Consider the following 24262-nt stretch of genomic DNA (forward strand, 5'->3'; position numbering starts at 1 on the left):
TAACAGTATCTGTATGTGCTATTTCGTTCTCCCCTGTAAAATAATTTTTTCTTTGCATCGACTGATGTTTTCTGACTGGGTTTAGAAATCTTGAATCCTTTCTTCCCAACCTGATGATGAATGTTAAAAATAAGCTGATTTATGATTTCTGTGGTTTGCTTAAGTTGGCAGGAGTTTTTAACATTTTATTCACTTGGTTGGCCTAGTAATCATGTTAGTACAAACATGCTCCCTGCTAAAGGGGTAGAAGACAACTCACTTGTTGGGTAATTAACGGATAGTCAACCCGTAGTAGTGTCCATCTTGGAAATTAATTCTGTCAGAATAACGATGGACATATTTTAACATGCAAGATTTAATTCGTGTTGATTGTTTTGCATCTGTCTGTAAAAACAGGGGAGTGGGAGGAAGGGAGAAGGAAGAGGAGGCAAAAGCTATAGAAAGCATAATTGTCAAAACTTGAGCTCCGCAGTTAGCTTCTGACTCGAGTCCAGCCAGTCCAGGTACCGTTTGCTTATATGATACTGGAACTTAAAAATTGTCTTCACCAACTTCAGGAGAGTTTCTCTTTGAGCTATGTCCTTGTATCAGCTATCACTACCTCAGCTTTTAATATACTTGTGTTTTGAGTTTTTGAAAACCTTTTCAGAATGATGCTTTGCGTCATTCTATTGTTCGTAGTTTTGATCGGCCTCTGGTAGATAAATCTTCTGGTCTGACAGTGCATTGTTTTGATGCTTCCTCTGTGTGCGTAATTGTCTCGGAATCTCTTGTAACTATTTCATACTAAAAGTGAAAGCATTGGCTTGAAGTATCTAGGACTACTTTTCCTTCTGTGATTGTTCATCTCATATTTGATATCCTTCTCAGTCTAGGAACATCTTAAATGTGGCTACCTACTCTATTTTCAAAAGGCATGAGAAAATACCATGCAGGCTGTTTATTTCCTCCTCTTCTGTGTAGTTCCTATTGTTGCTTCCTCATCAAGTCATGCCAGCTTGTTTAAAGATCTTTTGTGTTGCTTTGCTAGAAGGTGACACAGGAAAGCTCCAGGGCTTCCCATCAGAATTTTAAAATTTCTTATGTTTGTGCTTGATTTACTGTATTTAAAAATGTAGGTAAAACCAAATTCTTACTGAGGAGTCTGTGTGTCCATGTTGCTTTTTTATGATCCTGTTTGCAGAAGAGGTGCAGGTATCAGGGCTTGTGAGGAATGCTTTAGAGGCCTGTTCTTTCTCAGCTGGAAGGTAAGCTCACCAGTTCAGAGAACAGCAGGCACACTAGCTACTGGACACGTTGGGTGTTTTTGTGGGAGGAGTCCCAAACTTGGAATCAGCTTCATGAAGATGTTGAACTTCCCTAATTTCTGCTTGCAACACAGTGCAGCACCTTAAGTTGCTTCTACAATAGTAATTTACATTGACAGACTAGAATGCTAATTTTCCCAGGCCTTAAATATTTCATAATATTAATTTTTATTGGCTAAGAATCTTTAAAACTTAAATGCCGTGTTTTACTTGTAAATTGTTATATTTAATATTGCTTCTTGCTTATCTGAAGTGGGCTATATCTGGTGCCTTTAAACAATTACACAGTAAGCATCAGAATAAAAACATACTAACCATACAAAATAGGCAGATTAGTTCCTCTTGTAACTTGTCGAGCTGGATTTGGATGGAAATGGGATTCTTTTTTTTGTGAGCTTAATGTACTCCCAATATATTTTATTTTAAACACTTGAACTGTGCTAATAAACTTATGAAACAAGCATGCTTTGCATTGTATTTATAGCTATTTAATTGAACTGAGTGCTTCTCGGTTGCTTTGCTTCAAAAGATTGTTAGAGCTGATAAACATCACCTGGTAATTTTTTCCCCTTTACTAGAGTTTTTAGGAAGAAAATAAGTCTTACTATCTTTGCAATTTCTAGTTAATTTCATCAATTAAAACTGAGGGGGTCACAGAATTGAACTGATGAAACTATATTCTTATTTCTTTAAGAAGCAATAAGAAGTGGAAAAAACTGGTTTAGCACTTCAGGAAGCAGTATTTCCAAGTGCTTAGCTGGATCTCTTTGCTCTATTTCATTGTTGCCTGCCTGCATTACCCTGCTTGAAAGTTTTTTCACGTAAATTACTTTGTGTTATAGTAAAGGTAGGCATAAATATCAGTGATCAGATTTTAAATCTATGCATTAAAATTATTGTAATTCCGGTTATTTCATTAAATTACTTTAGTTTGAACCTAAACTATAAGATTTAATACACAGGATATTAAAAAAAAAAACCCAACCCAAAACCCAAGCAATCTCAAACGTGTCTTAAGACTCTGTTACATGAAAGCTTCATGGTTTGTCTTTTGGCTCTGTAGAAGTTAGCTTTATGAGGCTGAGAAACTGCTGGAATGTACTAGGTACACGTGCAAGATCTGCTTTTTTTCTTCTGAAGCTGCTCATGCTGTCCTGCTGCCCAGCAGTAGAGTTGATAATCTACCTGAGAGCTTGGAGTTGCTTATTGGAAGGCCTGTTTATCTCCCTCTTCTGGATCAAGGTCTTCTCACAGTTTAGACCTAGAATCACCATAGGCTACTTGTTCTTTTGAAGTTCTTACCTCTTTGTAATTGTGGTTTTGGTGCTGTTTCCTTCTTCCTCCTTTCAAGGACCCCTTTTCACAGTAGGAAATGGGAGCAGCATGCGTGACACTTGGAAATAAAGTGGGTATCTGGTTTTGGACTACAAATTTCTGAGGTTTCTTTGTTACCTCTTGTAAAAGATAGTGAACTTTACTGCTTTTTCTCCTTGGATGATTCTCATGTTGTCTTGGATCTGAAATAAGTCAAGCTCAAACTTGTTGGAGGTGATGATGTCAAATAAGGGAGTTGCCCTCAGTTTTTCTAAGGTTCATGATTCACCAAGGATTTGGTAGACTAGGACAGCACTTGGTGGTACTTTACTTTTTAAGGAGATTAGGTTCCTGATCAGGAAAATCTCCATAAAATGTAATATGGAATCACAGAATTAGTTTTCATAGTAAACGGAAAAAAAAAGTCTACTATTGTTCAACATTGGATTTTGGCATTTTAAGCATATTTTTGGTTTCCCTATACACCTGCTTCCTGTGCATTGAATAGGTTAATTTCTGTAAGTGGCAAATTTGAAGAGATAAGCATGGCATGGAACTTGGGAGTGCCAAGGCATAATGCACACAAACCTTTGCTGAGTCCTATCTCTGGCAGTTTTTGGTCATCTTAATTTGAAGTTATTTTACTTGCTTGCAGCTTGAAGTAGTTGAACATACGTGTGTTGGATTTGTCAGAAATCTCAAGCTTGTGATATTTCTTGTCTATCTGCCATGACCTTTCTGAGGAACTTTATGAACTAGGATGGAGAAATTAATCTCAATCATTTACAGACCAGGGCTGTGACCTCACCAGACCTTTCAGTTTAAGTGTTATGGAACTTGGCCGTGTTCCTGCCACTTCTGAAAGAGTCTCCAAATCAAATTCTGATAGGCGGCACTTATTACATATTAAATGGTTATAAGGTTAGCAATCCATTCTATTGTGGAGTTGGTGCCGGTGTCGCAAAAGTTTTATTGTAGGTGCTTTTTGTTTTGTTTTGTTTTTTGTGTGTGGTTTTTTTAACACAAAATAGTTGTGCAAAATCACCTGAGCAGAGGATTAAAATGTCACCAAATCTGTTTTTCAGTTCTTCAGAGTGCTTGGCAAGTGCCTTCTCTTTAGCTTCTTAAGATGCCTTTGCAGATACATGATACAATAGAGCCTTTCTGATGACTTGGAGAACTGTTGCCTAAGGATAACAAGGAGCCGTAGCCTTTTCAGAAGTCCTAGAGTGGCCTGAGCTGTTTAATACCTGAACCTAGCGCATCTGTTGGTACAGTTTCCATTGCTTTGAGACATCTGATCATTGCTTCTGCCACTGTTTTGGACTGACTCTTCTATTTTAAAAACCTTTAAAAATAACTGGGATATTTTTATACCAAGCATTCAGCATAGAAATCACTGAATTACTGTTTCCAAATTTAGTGAAATCTTCAAGTCTGTTCCTTAAATTTTCTTGGCCTTCCAGCTTGGCCTGTCTTCTGATCTTGCTCCTTCTCTGCCTTCTGTCTTGTGCTGTAATGTTACCAAACTTAAGGGAGATAGAACAGAAAGGTCCAACACTTTCTGCTGGTAGTCAGCTGTGTAAAACTGTGTGCTGGGTAGGCAGATTCCTGTTAAGTAGTGGCTCACTTGACAGGACAAGTAGTTTCCTGACTCTGCCTGTGTTAGGAGATACACAGAACTGCAGTTCAGTGTTCAGCTGCTTTTAGTGCTGCTCCCTTGTTGGAGCTCCAAGATCACTACTCAAACGTGAGAAATTAGTCTCCGTTTGCTTAAAATTCCTAGAGCACTCTTCTGTGGCCGGGTAACTGTATGCAACGGGAGAGTGAGTCACATGGAGAAATACTTCAGGAAGAATGGGCAATTACCTCTTAATAATTGAGGTTTGTAAAGGTTCTGTTTATGCCAGTCCAGACATTGCCTACCTTAGCTAAGAAATTTTTTATAACTCTGATGAAGTGAGTTTAACACTTGTGACAACTGCTACTTGCAGTGGAATTTGCACGTTCAGTGGGTATGTAAGGACTTGTGTAGTGTTCATGTAGGCCAGGGTGGATCTTAAAGAACTGGGCTACCCTAAATCTCTTAAAATTTGCAGTTAACAGGTGAGAGTGATACAGTGGCAAGAAAATATGCTAACTTAAAGCAACCACTAAAGCTCCCAAATTTTGAGTTAATTATGGGCATAGTTAGCCAGTGATTAATTTATCAGTTTTGCAACTATTAACACTATAATCAATCTAGTTTTGTTTTTTGTTGATAAAGAATTATTTGAATTTGGACTGCTTTTATAAAGGTCCCTGCAACTAGAGATTTTCCTAGAAATGAGTCATTGTGGTTTTCTAAAACTGGTCATGAGTTGCTAGCTTTCCTTCAGATTCTCTGGATGTTCATATATGTTCACATGAAGAAAAAAAAAGTCTTTACAAGGTGGTGGTGTTTTTTAGGATACATTAGCAATTTTTGGAACAAGAAGGTTGCAAACCACATATTTTCATAGGACTTCTTGGCGCGTGCAACCAGTGCTGCCCTCCTGAAATGCTCCCCTTCTTCCTCTAGTGTAGTATGAATGCCTTTAATGTATTTAACCTTGCAGTAACTTTCAGACAGGAAAAGGCTTTTGTTTCCACTTTGTTCCTGGGATTTTGACATACAGATGTTTAGGTGCTCTGCGGAAGTTCACAAAAGGAAGCCTGTGGTCAAGAGGAGAGTGAAAGCCTGGTCTGTGGAGACTGGTGATAGTTTGTTGTTCCTTTGTTTTTTTTTTTTTCCCCCCGAGCTTGTCTTTTCCTGCACCCAGTAGAATATTGAGTTAATACTTTACCTACATGTGATTTCCCAACCAATAGTGATTTTTATCTTTTAGAAGTCTAGTGAATATATGGACACAAGGAACCAGTATATCTATTTTTTCCTCAATAATAAGACTTCTTTGTGTCTGGTGTGCATGTGAGAGAGTTTGGGTTTTTGCTTACTTGTGTAAGCTGGGATGTAATGGAATCCCAGAGCTCTGGGGTATTTATCTGTGGGCTGTGGAAATGGTGCCCTGAAGCACTACTCAGTCCTGTAGGTACAGCATGGACATGTGGAAGACTACTTGTTAAGCCTTCATGGAAATAGTAAATTCTATAGATGAAGCCCTCAGTACCTCAGCATAATTTACCAGGGTTTGTTTTTCTTTCTGGATTTACAGAGATATGAAAAATGCTGTAATTGGAAACAACAAACAAAAAGCCAACTTGATTGTTTTGGGAGCAGTTCCAAGGTATGTCCTTTGCTACTCTCCTTTTCACTGATTCACAACAGGTCTGGAATAATGTTCCTTAGATCACAGGCACTTTTTTGTTTTAACTTTGATTGTAGCTGACTGCATACTTTCTTTAATGTAACAGAGAGACTTGGAATACTGTTAAACTTGTGTATTACAGAACAGGCTGTTGAGTAATGCTTTTAATTTAGAATTTCATAGAATTCTCTAAAGTAGTCTTGGTGATTTTTATTAAGCTTTATCAGCTCAGGAATCAAATCTAATTTCTGACATTGATGATATTGATGATGAATGAAAGTGGTTGTATCTTAATCCTGTTCTTCAGCCAATTGCCTGGTGAGTTTACAAGTGAAAATGTGTAAGGTTATGTTAAAAATATAATTTAAAAATATTAGAAAACATCTGAAATAATTTGCTTGTCTTCTCCACCTGCTTCAGAGGATTAAAACCCCTTGATCATGCTTTACTGCTGAATTACTGCTTCAGCTGATACTAACATTTTCTGGATCCTGATTCCACTAGTAAAAATTTAACAGGTAACTTTAGCTGCTGGATTGCTCACTACAGCTTTCATTTCACCCCTCTCCTCCAGCTTGCTTTCAGCCACTGTTTGCAGCAATGGAGAAGAAAAACCTTGAGCACTGCATTACTTGTGCTAGCAGTGTGAGATCCATGTATGACCCTTTTGCTTAAATGTCAACTACGTCCCAAACCATCCTGCTTGAGAAAGCTGCTTCTGGCTTGTCAAAAAATGTGTTTTATTTGCAGGGATTATCTTTTCATTTACAGATTGAGTTTGTGTCAAGACTAGCCCTTTAAATTCTCTAGGGATTAGCTGTGGGGAAACCCCCTCTTCAAAACCTGCTGAATTATCTTCCATTTTGACCAAATATAAACAGGTGAAGAGAAGACTTCACATGAGATGAAAAGATCGAAGTGGACATTTGTTGAAGATTATGCAAAGTTTAAGGAATTTTTTTCAGCAACAGGCCCTAAGGGATTCTTGCGACTACTGTTGATTCTTGTGGTTCTCATTTTAAAACCAACAGAAGATCTTCAACTTCCAAATCTAGAATCTGCCTGTTCTTAATTTTTGTAGGACTTCATGTTCCTTTGGTTATCCTGCTTTGTTCTGTTACTTGTTTTGTGCCTAGTAATAAAAATCCAAAGGTTGTTTTTTTTCTTGTTGTTAATGCCTTCTGGCTGTCCAAGTAAATTATATGATTAATCTGTAACTGCAAATAAATGTCTGGGTTTGGAAAATCTTAAGAGGTAAACTATCATGCTTGTCCTCACTTCAGTATGAGTTATCCTCAAATGGTCCTCACTTCAGTACAAGTTATCCTCAAATGACAGGGCATCTAATGTCGAGGCTTTTCAGACTAGAGGTGTAGATGAAGGTAAATTACCTGGATTATTGTGAGAGAAGATGATTCTTACTGGCTAAAACTTAAGTGGCATTATCTACCCCCAAGTGCCTTTCCGAAGGCTTTAGAATTTCCTCAGGGTGCTGTAGATACTGAAATAGATTATAGATCTTTTGGATTAGAGAACTCCTGTTGTTCTCTCTAACAAGGTGGTGGAAATCCACTGGCTTTTTTGACATGCCTTCTAATTTGTGAAATGGCCACTGAAGCCATTAAGAGTACGGGAACCTTTTTAATTCCAGTCTGCAAAGTCAGACCTTTCCCTCAATGAGAACAGGAGTAAGCAAGCTAGCATTCTTTGTGTTAGATCTCCTCTGCAAAACTAATGAGAACAGTTTTGTTTTCACAGAGTTAGATTGCAGTCTCCCAAGGGACGTTGATTCTTTTTTGTAACGACATGGGGATTGTTAGAATTCTGCTGCTGCTGCTTTGTCTTGTGGTTCAACTTCTTATTTACTCATTTCTTGCTTCTGTCTTCTTCCCCAAGTATTCCTCCAGCATGCTTTCAGAAGAGACCCTTTAGACTCAAAGAACCCCCTCAGATTTCTGTCACATAGTGAAAAAGAAAACAGTATGTTCAGATATTAGAACAGACTCATATGAGGTTTGGAAACAAGTCTAGCAAGTATCTTTTGTTTGAAATTGGGTCAAATAATACTGGTAGGTATGAACTATTGCTATTGTTTTAAAATATTAGACTGTTGCTTGGTTGGAAAGAAATGCAAAGTCCTTTGAAGATCTCCATACAGGAAGAAAATGCTGAGGAAGAATGGCTGATCACTGTCATTTCTAGGTCAGTGGCCTCCTGAGTCCACGAGCTGACTGCTCAGTGGTGTCTCCTTTAGAAGGGGAGATATATCTATACTTTAAATGACATTTTCTTGTCCCTTTGAAGTTGTCTGACCTATGGTCCATTTCCCACTTCTTCTGAAGAAGGTGCTGAGAAAAACAAAGTTGATTGATTGAAGAAAGCTTGCAGAATTGCCGTGTCTGGACTTAAAAACTGTTAAGAACTGTACAAATGTGTGCACAAACATGGTCTTCGATGTTAAGAATATAAATGTAGTCAGCCTGTATGTGGATTTTGTTTCTTAAGAAATGATTTTCTGTATCTCTTCCTCTCTACAGAATGAGAGTTATTCCTTTACATTCTCATGAAATGCTAGCCTTGGGCACCTCTGTCAAGACTGCAGAAATTTTACTTTTTGAAACTCTTACCTTTTAGTAGCAATCCCAGAAAATAAAATTTCTCAAGTTTGGAGGAAAAAAAGATATTTTAATGCCATACTATCAAGTTCTTTCAGTGGCAGGCCAACTTAGAACACAAAGTCAGCCTTGCCTGAAAATGGTTTACTACTTGGTGCTGTCCTTCAACTTTCTAGGCTTTTTTTGCTTCTACCCCACATTAGTGTTAGGAGAGAATGGGGAAGTCCATACTAATTATTGGTGTGCTCCTTCACTTGAAAGTTTTACAAGAACAAATACCACAACTCTTGTGCCTGTCCACATGTCAGACACCTTCAGAGTTCAAGTTCAGTATTTAAAGCTTTTATCAGTTCTTACCTCCTAAATCTCAGGAAAATGATTGAGTCCTCAGTTCAAACATAAATTGTTCTTTTCTAAGTCATCTTGATAGGACTTCTGACTTAACAAAACAATGATCATTTAGTAGCAGTTAGTCTGTAGTGCTGCTGGCTCCCAGTCCTCCAAGTTGTAATCAAAGCCTCTTTCTGGTGGAGTTTATAATAGAGGCAAACCCACCACTTGTTTACTGTGGAGTCCAGACTGACACTCGTATTGTCATTATATTCATTGCCATTAATAACACCTAAGGCGTAGGGAAACTAAAGACTCTCACCTAACTGCTTACCAGGACCACCCAGATATCTTGTGACATTCTGTCAAAGAATGACAAGCTGAGTAGTCTTTCCTTCCCTGCTCTGTGGTGCCTTGAGGCCTCCTTTATACACTTTCCCACAAACTGCACATCGGCTACATTTTAAGGCCACTGAATTAGTGAGTAGGTTAGGTTCTGTTGTAGGCAAAAGTTATAGCTCTTAAACTCTTTTTGAGTTCTGCAGTAAAGTGTACAGCCTCCATCTTACAGAGATGGAATTTGAAAAGAAAAACATTAAATGAAATGAACATGTGAGTAAGTTCTTGATAACTCTGTTTTGGAAGTTTCTGGACCACTTTCTGGTACCCTGAAAGATTTGGCACTCAGTGGTTTGTAATCTAGTCAACAGCTGGGCCTTTTAAGCCTGTGACATATTTGTTCTCTTCCTCTTGCTTCATCTGGTGGATGGCAGAGGGTAGAGAAAGCAGTGTTAAGTTCCAGTCATCAGAGCGGAGCTTTGTCTTCCTGTACCTTGTGGGTACCTGTTAAAGCTCTGACCCGTGCTATTTTCTTAAAAATGTTATCTGAATCAAGTTATTGCTTATCTAATCATAACTGAGAGTTTAATATTTAAAGTCTAATCCACTGAAGAGCTAGTTTCTCATTAAGGGCTTCAGTTATTGCTTTGCTCCAAAATGAATACTGAGTTTTTTAAATCAAATTTTAAACCAAACCATCCAAGACCTTTAACAAAAGCACTAAATCATTCTTGTCACTTACCAAAAATGATTTTCTAACTTCCAGCTGGTTGTTCTCCGAAGTCTTAAGGCATAAAGTCAGTTGTTTGGAGCTGTCATGTGGTAGTGTACTTCTTCCCAAAGCTAAAGGCCTATCTCTAGGTAGGTGCACCTCAAAGAACTTTATATAGTTAATTTTCACCCTCTGCTAAGTCATGTATTAGGGATTCTGTTTAACTGTTGGGTTTTTTTGGTTTTTTAATTTCTTTGGAGCACATTTTAAATGACGTGTAGAACAGCTGATGACTCCGTTCTATCATTTATTCTGTAAAGCACAGTTAAGTTGTTTGTTGAAGTGAAAACTAGTAAGAATTTGTTGGGGTTTTAACTTGTTTCTGGGGCTGTGAGCACAGCAACATGAACACGCATGAAATTTTGTTTCAATTTATTGTTCAGCATAATCAAATTCCTTCGGGCAGTGTTTTTTCTAGAGTTTGCCAAAAATAGGACTGCTGCTTTGATAACTGTAACCTACTAATAAGATATATCTTTATTAACTGGAAGATTCTATTACATCCATAAGTCTGTCAGCTAAGGAAAAGCATTTTATATAGGCTAGTGTCTGCATTAAACACAAGAAGAGTATCTGTAAAAAAGACTTTGCTTGCAGTATTGGCTGGCAAATACTGGAAAATTAAAACTGATATACTGATAAGTAAGTAGAGGAATTTGCATATTTGTGATAGTGTTTGAAACATTTGAATGCGTGTTCCTTTTGTTTTGAAATTTAAGAAGAAAACTTAGGCAGCATGGTTTTGCCTAGCTCAGGCAGCATGGTTTCGCCTAGCTCACAAGTATCCTGATCAATTCTTTGTTTAAATGCGTGGTATTGTAAATTCATAGATGACCTGTGATGTTGATACTTGATCCTGCATGGAGCTTAGCAGAAGAGCACCCTTACATATTAAGTACTTTCATGCTGGGATGCTGACTGTTGTGAGAGCAGTTGCAGGACTGCAGGGTGAAAGCAGCTGCCCTGCTGCTTTCAGCTTTTCTTGGAATTAACTCTCATAATGTCAGATAATGTTCTTAGTTAAACAATTTATTTACTGTTTAAGTAGAAGATAAGCAGCAGGCTTCCTATGTTTGAGTATTTAAGGAATAAGGAGGCTTGTGCACTAAGGAAGTATGTCTGATAGTTTATGTCCTGGAAGGCTTGGCCTCATGGCTGGAATACTGAGCAACCTGCTCTAGCTGATCCTGCTTGGAGCAGTGGGTTGGACTAGATGACCTCCAGAGGTCTCTTCCAACATCATCTATTCTGTGATTCTGTAATCTGATTTACTGAAGAACTGCCTTTCTATATCTAGTTTTTCCTTGATGTTATCCTTGAATTCGGGCACTCACTCTAGAAATTCATTTAATTAGTGTCTTTTATAATGCTACTGCTAGAGGACTGGCTGTCCTTTAACTGTAGGAATGCAAGTACCTGCTTCACAGAACCATCTCCCATGCAGACAGGTATTGCCTGAGTATTGTGCTCTAAGTCCATCGTTAGCTGGTATAAGGAAACTCTCCCTTATGAGTGAGGGTATGGTTTCAATAAAAGTCTAGATTCTTAATTTAGAACTTTATATGCTGAAATTATGCATGAAAGGTCTTTGTGCAAATATGTTGTGCTTGGTGCATGTGTTCATGCAAATCTCTTTAATTGCTGGCTGGTTAGGATTAGACATAGCAGTGTCGAACCCAGTGCTACCCCAAAATGGTTTTAGACAGAGATTTCTTTAAGTCACCTTTTTAGGTGTGCACTGATCCACAGGGTTCAGAAATCAAGCTGAGAGGAAGGGAAAAATAAGCATAAATAATTTAAGCCCCCAAAAACCTATGCCAGTTTTGAGTATTGGATTTGTTTGTTGTAACTTTTTTCCTAGGCTTTAAATACTTACCAGTAAGGGGATCGAAGTCTTTTTTGTAGGCTAGTGAAATTGCTTTTTGCAGAAGGCTAGGAATCTGTTAAATTTCCCTTGATCAGTTGGTATTCTGAGAAACAAAAATGTTTTAAAACCAGAAACTATTTCCAAAGAAGAGTTGGTTTGATTGTTCTAACAAAGCTGTAGGTCTGTCAGTAATCATTATATGAACTGTTTTGGCACAAGATATCACTTAACTGTGGAAGAAAGTGTGTTGTTTATCTCCTCTGCAGAAGAGAGACCTGGTGTGCTTAGTGATGCACAAGATAATTATCTTCTTACCTTGTTACATCTTTTATAAAGAAGTTTTTGGCAAGATTCAGTGAGAAACCATTTGGATACACAGCACCAACATGAGATGGAGTTGGGTTTGTTTGCAGGTGGGGGTTTATTTCTTAGAGAAGGGTTGCCGAGTATGCAGCATGTTAGCACCTTGTTTTGCTGATGCTACCTTCCATTTTAAACGTAATCTGATGAAGTGATGACTTAGGTTCAAATGGGCCTTCAAGCTTCATGCCTATGTTTCAAAATTTTTTTCTGTATTTTTGCTTGGCATCTTTCTTCTCTGAAATTAGTTTTTCTGGAGTAATCTTGTCCCTAATCCTGCAGTGCTCAGTAGCAACTCCTTTCTTGCTTTCCTTTGTCTGAAAACTTTTGTGCTCGTTTTGTGGCTTGTCTCTCCTTTTTCTGTTGCCTTGGGATTAGGACTTTGTTACACTAATGAAAATGCCTTTGGTGGCTCTGACCCAGGCAGTGTATGTAAAGGTGCAGGTGAAAAGCCAAGTTGATTTAACAGGTCTCTTCTTCTGACAGAGGGTTATTGCACAGAACCACCCCTCTATGCTTCTCATCATTTCCTACTATCACTTCTTGTGTTGATGTTTGTGTGACTGCACAGAAAAGTACTTCAGCTCAATCACAGAAAAACTAACTTACAGAAAAACTAACTTTCAGAAAAAAGCAAATATTGTTCTGTCAAGTTAAAAAATTGGACAGATGTGCACAGACATAGGAGAGAGCAAGACTGCCCCATAGTAGTAGAGAAATGTAAGTACATCTGCACCTTGCAGTGCTGAAAGGCTGCTGTCAGTGACAATGTGCTGAATCTCCACCAGTGGAAGTATTGGAAGACAAGCAAAATGGTAACTTCAAATGATTTAATGGTTGATGATCCTGCCTTGGAGCAAGGTCGGTGATTAGAGGATCTGTCAAGACTCCTTGCAGCTCTGATTCTGTCATCCTCAGTTTGCACCTACTTGACGTGCTGACTGCAGAAGTTGTAAGGTGTTCAGATCAACTTGTGCTGCATGACCACTGCTGGTGATGTTAGGAAGTGTACTAGTTATCAGTTATGCACATCTTTTGAAACATTCATGATCTCTGGCATGTTACTAGTTTTCTTTCGAGAACTCATTACATTTGGACATAGTATTACTAGGTCTGTCATGCACATTAATGAGGTGTTTTGTCCAAGCTTCTTGGACATCCTCACAAGGGCAAGGCACAGTTGTTTCCTGATGCCTTGTTCTGTTATTGTCTGCACTTCGCAGTGGGATTTTCTGTGTCTGTATTCCATAGGGTAGGGATCTGTGCCCAGACCTGGTGGTTTGCACTCGTAGGTGAAGTAGCTTCATGTGCGATGCTGGTGTTTTTAAAGGCTTCCTTTGCTCTAGAGTGGTGAAAGAGGTGGAGAGCAGAGGCTCTAACAGGCCTCCTGATGTTGTCCTTGCTTTTTTTCTTCAAAGCAAGTCAGGAGTCAGGGCCTGTTTATATAATTAGATGCCTCTTTTTGAGAAATAACCCTCACCATGAGGGCTATGTGTAACTGGAACAAGGTATTCTTCTAACCTAGCTGTGAAGTACATGTGAGTCAAGGCAAATATTTGCAGTCAGCAGATTTGTATTAGAGCTGGTTTTGTTTAAAAGCTGTTGCAGGCCTCTGTCTCTGAAGTGCAAAAAGGAAGTTGTTAATATAAACTGTACTTCTAATGACAGCTTTTAAATGCTGCATTTTTATTAGAATTTTAAGTTTCAGTTTAAAAACATCATGTAAAAGGTAGCTTTATGATATCTTATGGTATCTGTTCCTAAGGAGCTGTAAGAGTTAAATCTGTAAAAAAAATAATAATAAAAAAAAATTTTCAGAACCTTGACATCCTCTTTCATGTGCAGATACTGAATGTTGAGTGGTGATATCAAACAGAGTGGGACTATAGTGTAGCCATCTTGTATACCGTGGAGAATTTAAAAGTGCAGGTGAATGGGAAGTCAAACCATAGCTTAATTTTTATTTTAAAGTTGTTAAGCATCCTCAGACAAAAAAACTTTTTAAATTGGTTTGTCTAAATGAACAGTGATGTTTCAGGTGGTGGTCATAGTCTGTCTTATTCACTGGTGTTTTAACACAGAAAAGATATTTCCACACAGGAATTTCTGGAAGACTTAGAATAAAATTTGCATGTTGGTGGTTTATAAAGGTAAATAGAATGAAAAGTTCAATGATGAACTTATGAATAAGACATCAGTCTTGAGCAGAGTGGTAAGATGGTTGAAGCAAGACTGGATGAAGGTGCTGCTTTATATCATGCCTATTAACACATTTCTTGTAAAACGAAAGCTTGTATCATCTCAAAAATAGTCTCTTTTTGATGGAGGTAACTGACCTCATCCTATAAAATATTTGAGCCTGTGTCACACTTCAATACTAAACTGAGTCAGTGTAATTCACTGTGTGAGTTAGAAAGCTCTGAGTGTTGTTAGTGTAAATTTACCTCTGTTGGACTTTGGGAGTTGTGTGTTGATCCTATATATTCTAGTATAAATGGTGGCAAAGAAAGGCGGTATTTGTTCTTTGCTAAATAGCTTGTGGAGTGGTCTTAAGGGGAAAAAACAGAATAAATTTAGCTCATACAGACTTAAGATTTGACAGTGCTGATGCGCTTGGATGTGAGCTTTTTTTATCTAAACAAAAAGGAGATGCCATACTGTAGCAGCTTCAGTATCCTTCAAGATACTCTAAAAGTGTGAGCATGTGAACAGCTTTAGAGAACTAGGAAGAGGGTTAGCAGAGTGTTATATGCTGAATGAAAGTATTCATGTTATAAAAAGGTGAATCAGACTGCACTAGCTCAATGTAGAGTAGCAAGAGTTATTTTCAAGTTACACTGGTCATTAAAGAGAAAGGTGAGGAAAAACTTGATTGTAGTCCTTATTTACTCTTACATGAAAAATGTTGTGGATTTGTTTGTTTATTTGTTTTAATTCAGACCTCTTACAGCTCAGTAGATATTATAATGCTCCAGCATTGGATTTAGTTAAGTAAACAAAAATCAGATTGGATGGAAGTTGTGATGTATATAGAACAAATGATAGAATATTGATGTAAGTGAAGATGTCTAAGCATTAGAATAAATTACTAGAGCTGCAAGCTGAGACTCCTTGTTTTTTCCTGAAGGTAAAGCTTGCTTTGCAGCTTACTTACCTACTGTTTGCAGCGCTATAATCCCGGAGAAGTAGAAGGTTGGTTTTTTTTCCCTCTGTAATCTGCATGTCAGTGGTGTATTTGTGTTAGTCTCCTTTACAGACATTTAAGTAGTCGGAACGTTTTCAGTAGTATAGTTGAAAGGTGAGTCCTACTATCGCATTTCTTGACTTGGCTTTTTTAAAAAACTGGCAGGTACTATTTACTTTATATGAAAAATTTCAGAAGCAGTTATCTTTGTTTTGTAGGTTTTTTTAGCATGGTAGTAGAGTTAGCACAGGCCCCTTGGATCCAACTTTTGGAGAATTGGAATTAACTTGTTGCTTCCAAAAGTGAGACACTGACATCTGAGATTAGGATGCATTTCTTTAACAGTCATAAAAATCACTCTTCTTTTTGAGTCCTCGTGTATAAGAAGCCATAACTATTTAATTTGTCACCTCAGATATTTTACAGAAATTATTCTGTGTACTTTTAAAATGGTACTTAGTTCTTGCTTGGGGAAAATCTGTGGCCAGTGGTTGCTTCATGTTATGCTGTTTGAAAAGTAATACTTAAAATGCATTAAACTGAGCAGGTTTTTAAAAATGTGCATATTGTCCTAGCTTGTTTGATCTATTCTCATACTTTAATTCAGTTCACAGTGTGGGATTGATGCACACTGGGATTTCCCACTTGTTCAGAGATCAACCTCTACGCATGCATTAACTTTTTATTCAATATTCTGTAAGCCAACAGTAATATGCCTCAGTAGTACCTGTATCTGTACATTCATCGCATATGTTTCCATGGTGTAGTTTTCCGACCTTCATGCAATCGACTGGAAGACAAACATCTTCCAAGGTAGAATAAGAAATCATGATAATTCCAGCAAATAGTGTGTTTGCCTGTTTTGTGAGGGGACTAATAATAAATACTCAGATAATCATGATTGAATTAAAGCCCTTATTTATTCAGATACTTTTGATAAAAAGTATTTTAAGATTCACAGTACTGTAACTTGAGCTGTTACCCTGAGCTCTTTTTCCACATGCTTGGGGTTTGATGAAGGGCTGAAAATGTTCTTCTACTAACAGCTGAGTTTCATCTCCTTCCCAGGTATTTTAAGAACTTCAGAGATTTTTGTGACAACTTGTAAGTGGGATGGAATGTCAAAGAGTCAATTTCTTGTTATTTTTAGCTAACTGTGAGGTCTGTGTTCAGACCAGATTGATGAGGTCTAAATCACACAAGTCTGTCTTTATAGTGCACCACACACATCTCAATAATCTTCAAAAGAGAGGAAAATCTGAACCGTTTATTTTCTTTGCTAAGCCACTAACTAATGCAGTTACCATTTGTTCAGCAGCTACTTTCCTTGAAAGTTTTCTACTTCACTTGAAATACTGCGTGGTTTTGCTAGATGAATCCCTTTCAGTTGTTCAAAATACTTCATGCCTCCAGCTGACCTTAGTTTTGGTTTCTAGGCATAGTTGTTCATGGAGTTCATTGAAGTATCTCTCTCTGGATGGATTTACTGTCCTGCTTCCTTTAGGTATGATTGCCTGGATACCATTACTGACACCTGAGAAAGATATTAATCAGTTAATTGCTCTTAGATGGGCAGGGACAAATGGAAGAAATTGTATTCTATATAAACATTAGAGGGAAATATCTTAGGGAAGCCTTCTAGAAGCTTGAAAAAGTCCAAATACTGAGTTTTAAACTACTTGGCATCCAACCTTGGATTCATGTTCATGAAGATGTTGCAGGATCTTTCTATTACCTTTATTTCATTTCCTGTCTCATCGTAATGAGCTTTACTGCGGGATCACAGGATGAAGAGTGAGTCAACAAGAACATTAGCACATTTTTTCGATTTTGGAATCTCTGTTCTGTGCTTTTGGTTTCTCCTGGAGCTCTCAGGCTCTACAAAAGTGATTTGTGGTGGTTCTAGCAGAGCCTTGTTCCAGTATTTCTGCAGGCTTGGCAGAAGTCGAATGGCTGGCTGATGCCCCTCATCAGTAAGGCTGGGGATAAGGGTTCCAGGTTAAGCAGGGACTTTGCGTCATTAAAAAATGTGAACTACGAACAAGGACCTTAGTAATATTTTTTTAAATTTCCAGAATCCAAATTGACCTTCCCTTTTATCCCCTGCATGTACGTGCCATTTTTCTACCTTTTTATCCTTTTATATCAGTACACAGGAGGAATGCATTACAAACATCTGTACTGAATTTGGCTGTGCTAGACTCTGGAAACAACAAACCAGTCCAGGATGTACATTTGTGTGCCATCCCTGTTTTCCTTGTAACAATAGCAGGATGAGGTCTTTGTCCTTAATATTTAACACTAGTTTATTAATGCGAGTTTCATCTTTATCAATTATGGGTTCTCTTCACTTGCAATTTTTTGTAATTTTATAGTTTCTCATTTAACTGAATTTTCAAAGTTACTTGGTGTCAGTTCTCTCTTTTAAAGAAGGAAACAGAAAATGTTAGAATATGGATGTCCAGCTCTGTGAAAACCTAATCTGAAACACAAGCGTATTTTAAAGATGTAGAAAAGGATATTATTAATATTTCGAAAACTTATTGTGTATAAAATCTGAACTTAAATTTTCATCTTCACTAATTATAAAGCTTAGTTAAGGATTTCTATTTTAAACACATAGAAAGACTATAGATTATAGTCAGTATGTTTCATTTTTAGTCTTTTATATTAATGTAGCTGTAACGTCTTTTCTAAGTGTGGAGTGTTAATGGGAAAGAAAACAGCAATTATTTTCTAGGAAGAGAATAACCTTCAGAATTTAGGGTTCTTTAGGATTTTGGAAAAAAAAAAAAAAAACCCCTTTAGAAAAAAAATGTGGTTTAGGACATGACATTGAGCTGCTGGAGCGTGTCCAAAGAACAACGAAGCTGGTGAAGGGCCTGAGAACAGGTCTTATGAGGAGCGGCTGAGGGAACTGGGGTTGTTTAGTCTGGAGAAGAAGAGGCTGAGGGGAGACCTTCTCACTCTCTACAACTACCTGAAAGGAGGCTGTAGTGAAGTGGGGGTCAGTCTCCCAAGTAACATGTGATAGGACAAGAGGAGATGGCCTCAAGTTGTGCCAGGAGAGGTTTAGATTGGACATTAGGAAAAAAGTTCTACGCCGAAAGTGTTGTCAAGCATTGGAACAGGCTGCCTAGGGAAGTGGTGGAGTCACCATCCCTGGAGGTATTTAAAAGATGTAGATGTGGTGCTCAGTGACATGATTTAGTGGTGGACTTGTCAGTGCTGGGTTGATGGTTGGACTCAGTGAGCTTAAAGGTCTATAATTCTATGACTGAACATTTCTGGATACAAGGAACGGATTATTTACTGAAGTCCTTAATAATCAGAGAAGGCTATAGGTGTGGTCTGTACAGGGCAGGTGCATCTCAGAGCAGGTTTTCAGGACTTCACTATGAAAATGGAAGGAAATACTCTTGCTACTCTTGCATATCTAAATTGACATCTAAGTTATTGAAAGCTGTTTAAAAAAAAAAAGTTGACTCCTACTGACATTTTAAAATTAATAATTAGATCCATATTTACCAACAGTTTCATCAGAGGAGCCTCCTAGTATTCCCCAAACAGCCCCATGTCTGAAAAACTTGTTGAAAGGCTTGCTAAGCTTGTTAGAAAATAATCAGTGAAAGTATTGGTTTAGTCTTGATTCTTGGTTTTGGGGATTTTTCTTGTTTGGGATTGGGGTCTTGGGGTTCTTAAATCATCTGATCTAAGAACAGATATTTTTTTGTTACAGTACTTCTTCAGATAATTCTGAAATGAAGCTTATCATTATCTCCAAATTAGTAGTGGTCAGTAATAGTGTGTAAGTGAGGCCTTTCTCATAGGAAGGGGCCAGATGCTAATGGCCAGTTGGTTTTCCCCCAGAACTCTGAAATGGGTTTCCCAGCTTAGGCCATAAAAAACAACCCAACTTAAAGCATGCTGCCAAAACACTTGTCTTGGGTGTGGTTAAGGGTTTAGGGAAAAATAGAGCCTTTTATTTCCACTTTGGAAATTGTTTTATGTTGCTTGGTGGCATATTTGTTCTGTACATGCTGAATTAAACTACATGAGTCAGTTTTGTATTCCTGCATCATAAATAGATCTGCTTACTGCAGCGTAGGTGTGTGTGAGCATGGGTATGTCCTTACAGGTACCACCACACTGCAAATCCATTGGGATTTGCAGGAGCAGACTGAGACAGTATAGTGAAAACAGTAGGGATCAAGTGCCTTAAGTCTTACTGAAATTCCTATAGCATATACTGCATCATTTAAAATAATTACGAAAAAGGAACTTTATAAAGTACCTATACCTGAAGCTAAATCATTTTGTTAACTGACTTAAAACTTTTTATTCTTTGCTCCCTGTGCAGAGGTGCAAGATTGTATGTCTGTTGTTGCTGATGTCTATTCTTGACTGATCCTGGGTGGTGGTTGTCAGTATGTATTCTAAATTGCCAACTCTTTAAAGTCAAGTCTTTCAGCTTGCTTTTTAGATACCAGGGCGGGGGGGAAAGGTTTAAATTTTTCTGGGAAATAAAGTGATACAGGTTATAGAAGATAACTATATATATACATAGATAAAATATATTATAGTTATATAATATAACTGTTTCTAGCTAGGGAGTTACAAATAGAACATGCTGAAAACTGTTCTTCAGCGTTAGCTTACACATTGTATGTGTGTAAGTGTGAAGGGCTGAGAAAAGTCAAGTCTCTGGTGTTAAAATGAAACAGTTGTACATGTTACTGCAAGAAATTAATCTTCTGATTTGTTCATGGTAATTCCTGTCAAATTATTTTCTACAGTAGGGGATTTTTCTAAGCAATTAGCAAGTGTCAGTCAGAACAGTAGATGAAATGGCACTTTCCATATAGTAGCTCAGTGTCCAGAAAAAACGTCTTTTCAAGGATGAATTTTAGCCAGGATCACTTAGTGCATTTGCATATTACCAAAGAAGCTTCTGCTTCCTGTCTGTCCTTACCTGATCTTGAAAGCAGAGAACAAAATCAGCTGTCTACAAAGAAGTAACAGTAATGCAAGGTTATCCTGTACCATTGGGATTGGAAGTGGAATGCTTTTTTTCCTTTGATGATGTGTTTTGCTTCTTTTGTAGTCTCTCAGAAACAGCAGTAATCTTTACCTTGAACATAGCACAGCTGATACTTCAAAGAATACAGTACCAGAATTTGTAGCTTTAGAAACATGTAATTTAATTGCCTTAAGTATAATTTTTGTGCCTTTTCCAGAAGCTGATAATATAGGTATGGCTAATTTTGAGTTTGCACAAGCGATGCGTGAGAGACGCTTTTGTGGAACAACTGATAATCTGAGCCTTTTTTACATACCTTGCTCTGTCAATATTAAGGGGGCCTACAGTGAAAGGAAGAACAAACAGCAGATCAGCTCCACTGAGACACATGGACAGTCTGGCCCAAAGTGCTTCAGGACAATTAGTTGGTCACTGTAAGAAATAAGAATTAGACAGATTAAAGTTAATAGGTATTCAATACCAAATTGATGTAAATTAGTCAGGAATAGATTTATACAACAAATCAGAAGAGGTTTCTAAACATCAGGAAGAAATAACCTTTCAGATAAAACAGGCAAGCAGGGACAAAGAACCTTGGATGCCTTTGGTAAATTTGCAGGAAGAGTGGATTGAAGAAAACAGCAGTGATTCTGGAAATCTATGCCATTCTGAATTTATGCCAGTCTGATCCTTTGAATCTGAAGGAAGTTGAAAGGAGAAGAGATATCTGTCCTTTTGGGGTTGCTTGCATCTTGCATGTTAATTTTATGCCAGCCTTTCAACTGGTTTGTTGTGTTCAGGAAGAAATTATATTTAATCTCCTTAGTATGTGTTCGTGTTTTGGAGCTTTTTTCTACTATGAGATTAGCTACATCTCAAAAAGGGTACGCATGTATTTTGAGTGATACTAGCATACCTCTGCTTTCTGGCTGCTGTCAAACCTGCACTTAGAGCAAAGCAGATTCACAATCAGAAATTTTTTCATCCAAATAAGTTATTAGGCAATACTGGGGTGTTATTTTGCTGTTCTCATTCTCCAAGAGCTTGATAAATTATGTGCTGGCTGGGAAAGTGTGAATTTTATGTAACAAATATGCTGCTTATAGGTGTTGAAGAGACCTTGGATCTCAGCTTTCTTCCAGTGACGTGCCGTAGTTATGTCTGTTGGCCTTTTGCTTTAGGTTTGAAATGTAGGGGAATCTAAGAAGCAATTTCTTCCATTATGGAAGTGGGAAACATTTGGAGTGTGTGTTATAGGTACTGTTCTGTGTTACTGTCTTGTGGGGCTGCTTGCACTTCATTTGGTGGCTTTTTCCAGTCCCATGTACCTAAACTGGGTTTAGCTACTATGTTTCTGGTTATTTTTTCCCTTTAGTAAGTCAGCTTTTGGGGCATTTTGTTCAGAGATCTGTTTACACCTTCAGCAGTGGGGTAGATGCAGGCTTTTGGCTTCTTTTTGCTGCCAGAGAAGGCTTCAGTGTATTGCCTGGCTTTAGGAGAGACCTTTTCAAGCTAGATAGAGCAGTGTGTTACTAAATTGAGCATGTTTCTGTCTTAGCTTAGTGAATCTAGAAAAGTAACTGTGTATGTTGCATGTACAGAGGGAGATGTATCTCAGTGTCCAAGTCATCTTAACTGTTACAGTTTTGGTCAGATTTGTATGTGATGTGGGAGCCCTTAGTTAAATGATTTTCATCTTAAGCTTATAAACCATGTGAATCTTAAAGTGGTTATCTTCTGTGCTGGTGTGAGGTAGGAATCTGGTTGCTATCTAGGCTCTTCATATGACTCAAATTTAGACTGAAAGTGTTCAGTGACCTCTGCTGTGATTCAGGTGCCACTGATGTAATCTAAAATACATCCAAAGGGGCTCCTAGGTATCTTGATACTGTATAAAGAATCCAAATTTATTGAGACCCAAGGTGTGCATTTGGCAAGATGTGTTTTAGGCTTAAAGTGAACCTGTTTAACCACAATTCAGTTGCCTTCCTGCATGTAAAACTTTTCTGGGCTTTCTTTATGTTCGTATTTGATCATTTTTCAGTGTTCAAAACAAAACTCGGGTTACTCTCAACCCCCTTGCTTGTGCTTGATAGAATTACTTTGCAACTGTGACCCAGAAGAAATCGCTGCCAAAGATAACAACCATCACGACAGTGGTAATCGTGTCCCTGTTAGTGTGTTAGTGCAGATGCATGAGTTTCCCTTTCCCATTGTCGTCAAACTGCAGACTCATTTCCTTTAATTGAAATTTGGGATCCTCCTGGTATCCTGAAAGACCTCATCCCAGATGTCGATACTGTGACACTTTGTTTTTAGAAAAAATGGCGTGGTATCTTTCTACCGTAACAGCAAGCAAAACCTGTGTAGGAGTACGCAATTTAAAAAGTTTCTTGTGAATAAAGTGTTCATCTTACTCTTTTGTTCATTCTTCATCTTTCTATTAAGGATTTAATCTTCTTTACATAGCAGGATTCAGATTTTTTTTTTTTTAACTCGACTTAAAAGTTTTTTTCTGTCTGAATTTTCCTCTAAAAATAATTCTGTTTCCAGGTTGCTGTATTTACTTCAGCAAGAAACCTCCAGCACAGAACTGAGAACAGAATGTGCAGTGGTCCTCGGAAGCCTTGCAATGGGTACAGAGAATAATGTCAAATCCCTCCTAGACTGCCATATTATCCCAGCCTTATTGCAAGGTACTTTTCCTTTAATGAATCTGTGTTAGTAGATGTTCCTAAAGTACTCAAATAAGTGAAGGTAATGAAACTGAATAGTAGTTTTTGTCTATACTTACAGGATTACTGTCGCCAGACTTGAAGTTTATTGAAGCTTGCCTGCGATGTCTCCGTACCATTTTCATCAGTCCTGTAACTCCAGAGGATCTACTATACACAGTAAGTTGTAAGCAGATCATTATGTCCTTTTAAAATCTATAGAGTTGGTGGGAGTGAAAAGTCTTACTGTCTGCAGCAGTAATGAGGACTTCTTTGAGTGACAATGTTAGCATTTCTCACCCACGTTTAAAGCATCTGGCTTACCTAACATTTGTAGCAATATTTGATACGAAGTGGTTAACACTGATAAAGAAAAAGCTTAAAATTTTTGGCTTGTGCTATCTTAGGAAGTAAAAACTGTCTCTAAATGTTATTTACAGATAACCAGTATCACAGTTATATTGGCAAAAGTTAGTTTCTGAAACTTAGAATTTTGTCTAACACTCCTCCCGCTCCAGATGTGAGGGTGCTTGCTTAGTTTTGCACTTCATGTGGAAGAGATTCACCTCCAAAATCTCTCTGCTTTTAGTTAACATATGTGTTATTTACATTTAACTGACAGTAGGATATAAAATGTCCTCCACTATTGCTGTAGTCTTCAGTTCAGCTTGGAGCATGTGAGCAATAAGCCTGTTGGTGCTGACCTTGTTAAGGTGACTGGGCAAAGCCATTGATGTGGAGCCCTGTCTGAAGGTAGTGCTGTCTCTTGACGGTTTAGACACAAAAGGCCTTGCCCAGACTTGAGTCACTGTCTCTTTCTTGGATGGAGGGGAAAGAAGGGTTTGCTCTCTTCCCTCCTTGTTTGTGCCAGCGTAACGGATGAGGCAAGCTGTGGCATGAAAACTACTGTACTGGCAATCTCCTTCTGCTGGGAAAAGGGGAACATTGCACCAGTATGATGGCTGGAGATCACCGAGCAGGTCCAACTTCTGAGGGTAATGGGAGCCCACAGTACTAACCACTCTGGTCTAGCCACTCAAAGGGATGACTGTCACTTGCTGAGGAAATGCTTATAGAGAAGGGCACTGCTGGCCTCTGATTTCAGACTTTCTCTACAGTCTGGATGTCTCTGTCATTACTCTAGATACAATTT

General features: G+C 38.0%; 1 protein-coding gene across 7 annotated transcripts in view; it reads left to right on the forward strand.

The window, feature by feature from the left end:
- ARMC8 (armadillo repeat containing 8) overlaps nucleotides 1–24262 on the forward strand; it is a 79555-nt gene that overhangs the window by 10408 nt on the left and 44885 nt on the right. For all 7 annotated transcript variants that reach the window (XM_086467583.1, XM_086467584.1, XM_086467586.1 and 4 more), the window contains exons 3-5: nucleotides 5816–5887; nucleotides 22949–23091; nucleotides 23192–23289. In XM_086467583.1, the coding sequence (XP_086323709.1) occupies nucleotides 5816–5887; nucleotides 22949–23091; nucleotides 23192–23289 (313 nt within the window). The remainder of the gene's footprint in view (nucleotides 1–5815; nucleotides 5888–22948; nucleotides 23092–23191; nucleotides 23290–24262) is intronic.

This window comes from Leptosomus discolor, chromosome 7 (genome assembly GCF_034619465.1).
Source record: "Leptosomus discolor isolate bLepDis1 chromosome 7, bLepDis1.hap2, whole genome shotgun sequence".
NCBI lineage: Eukaryota > Metazoa > Chordata > Aves > Leptosomiformes > Leptosomidae > Leptosomus > Leptosomus discolor.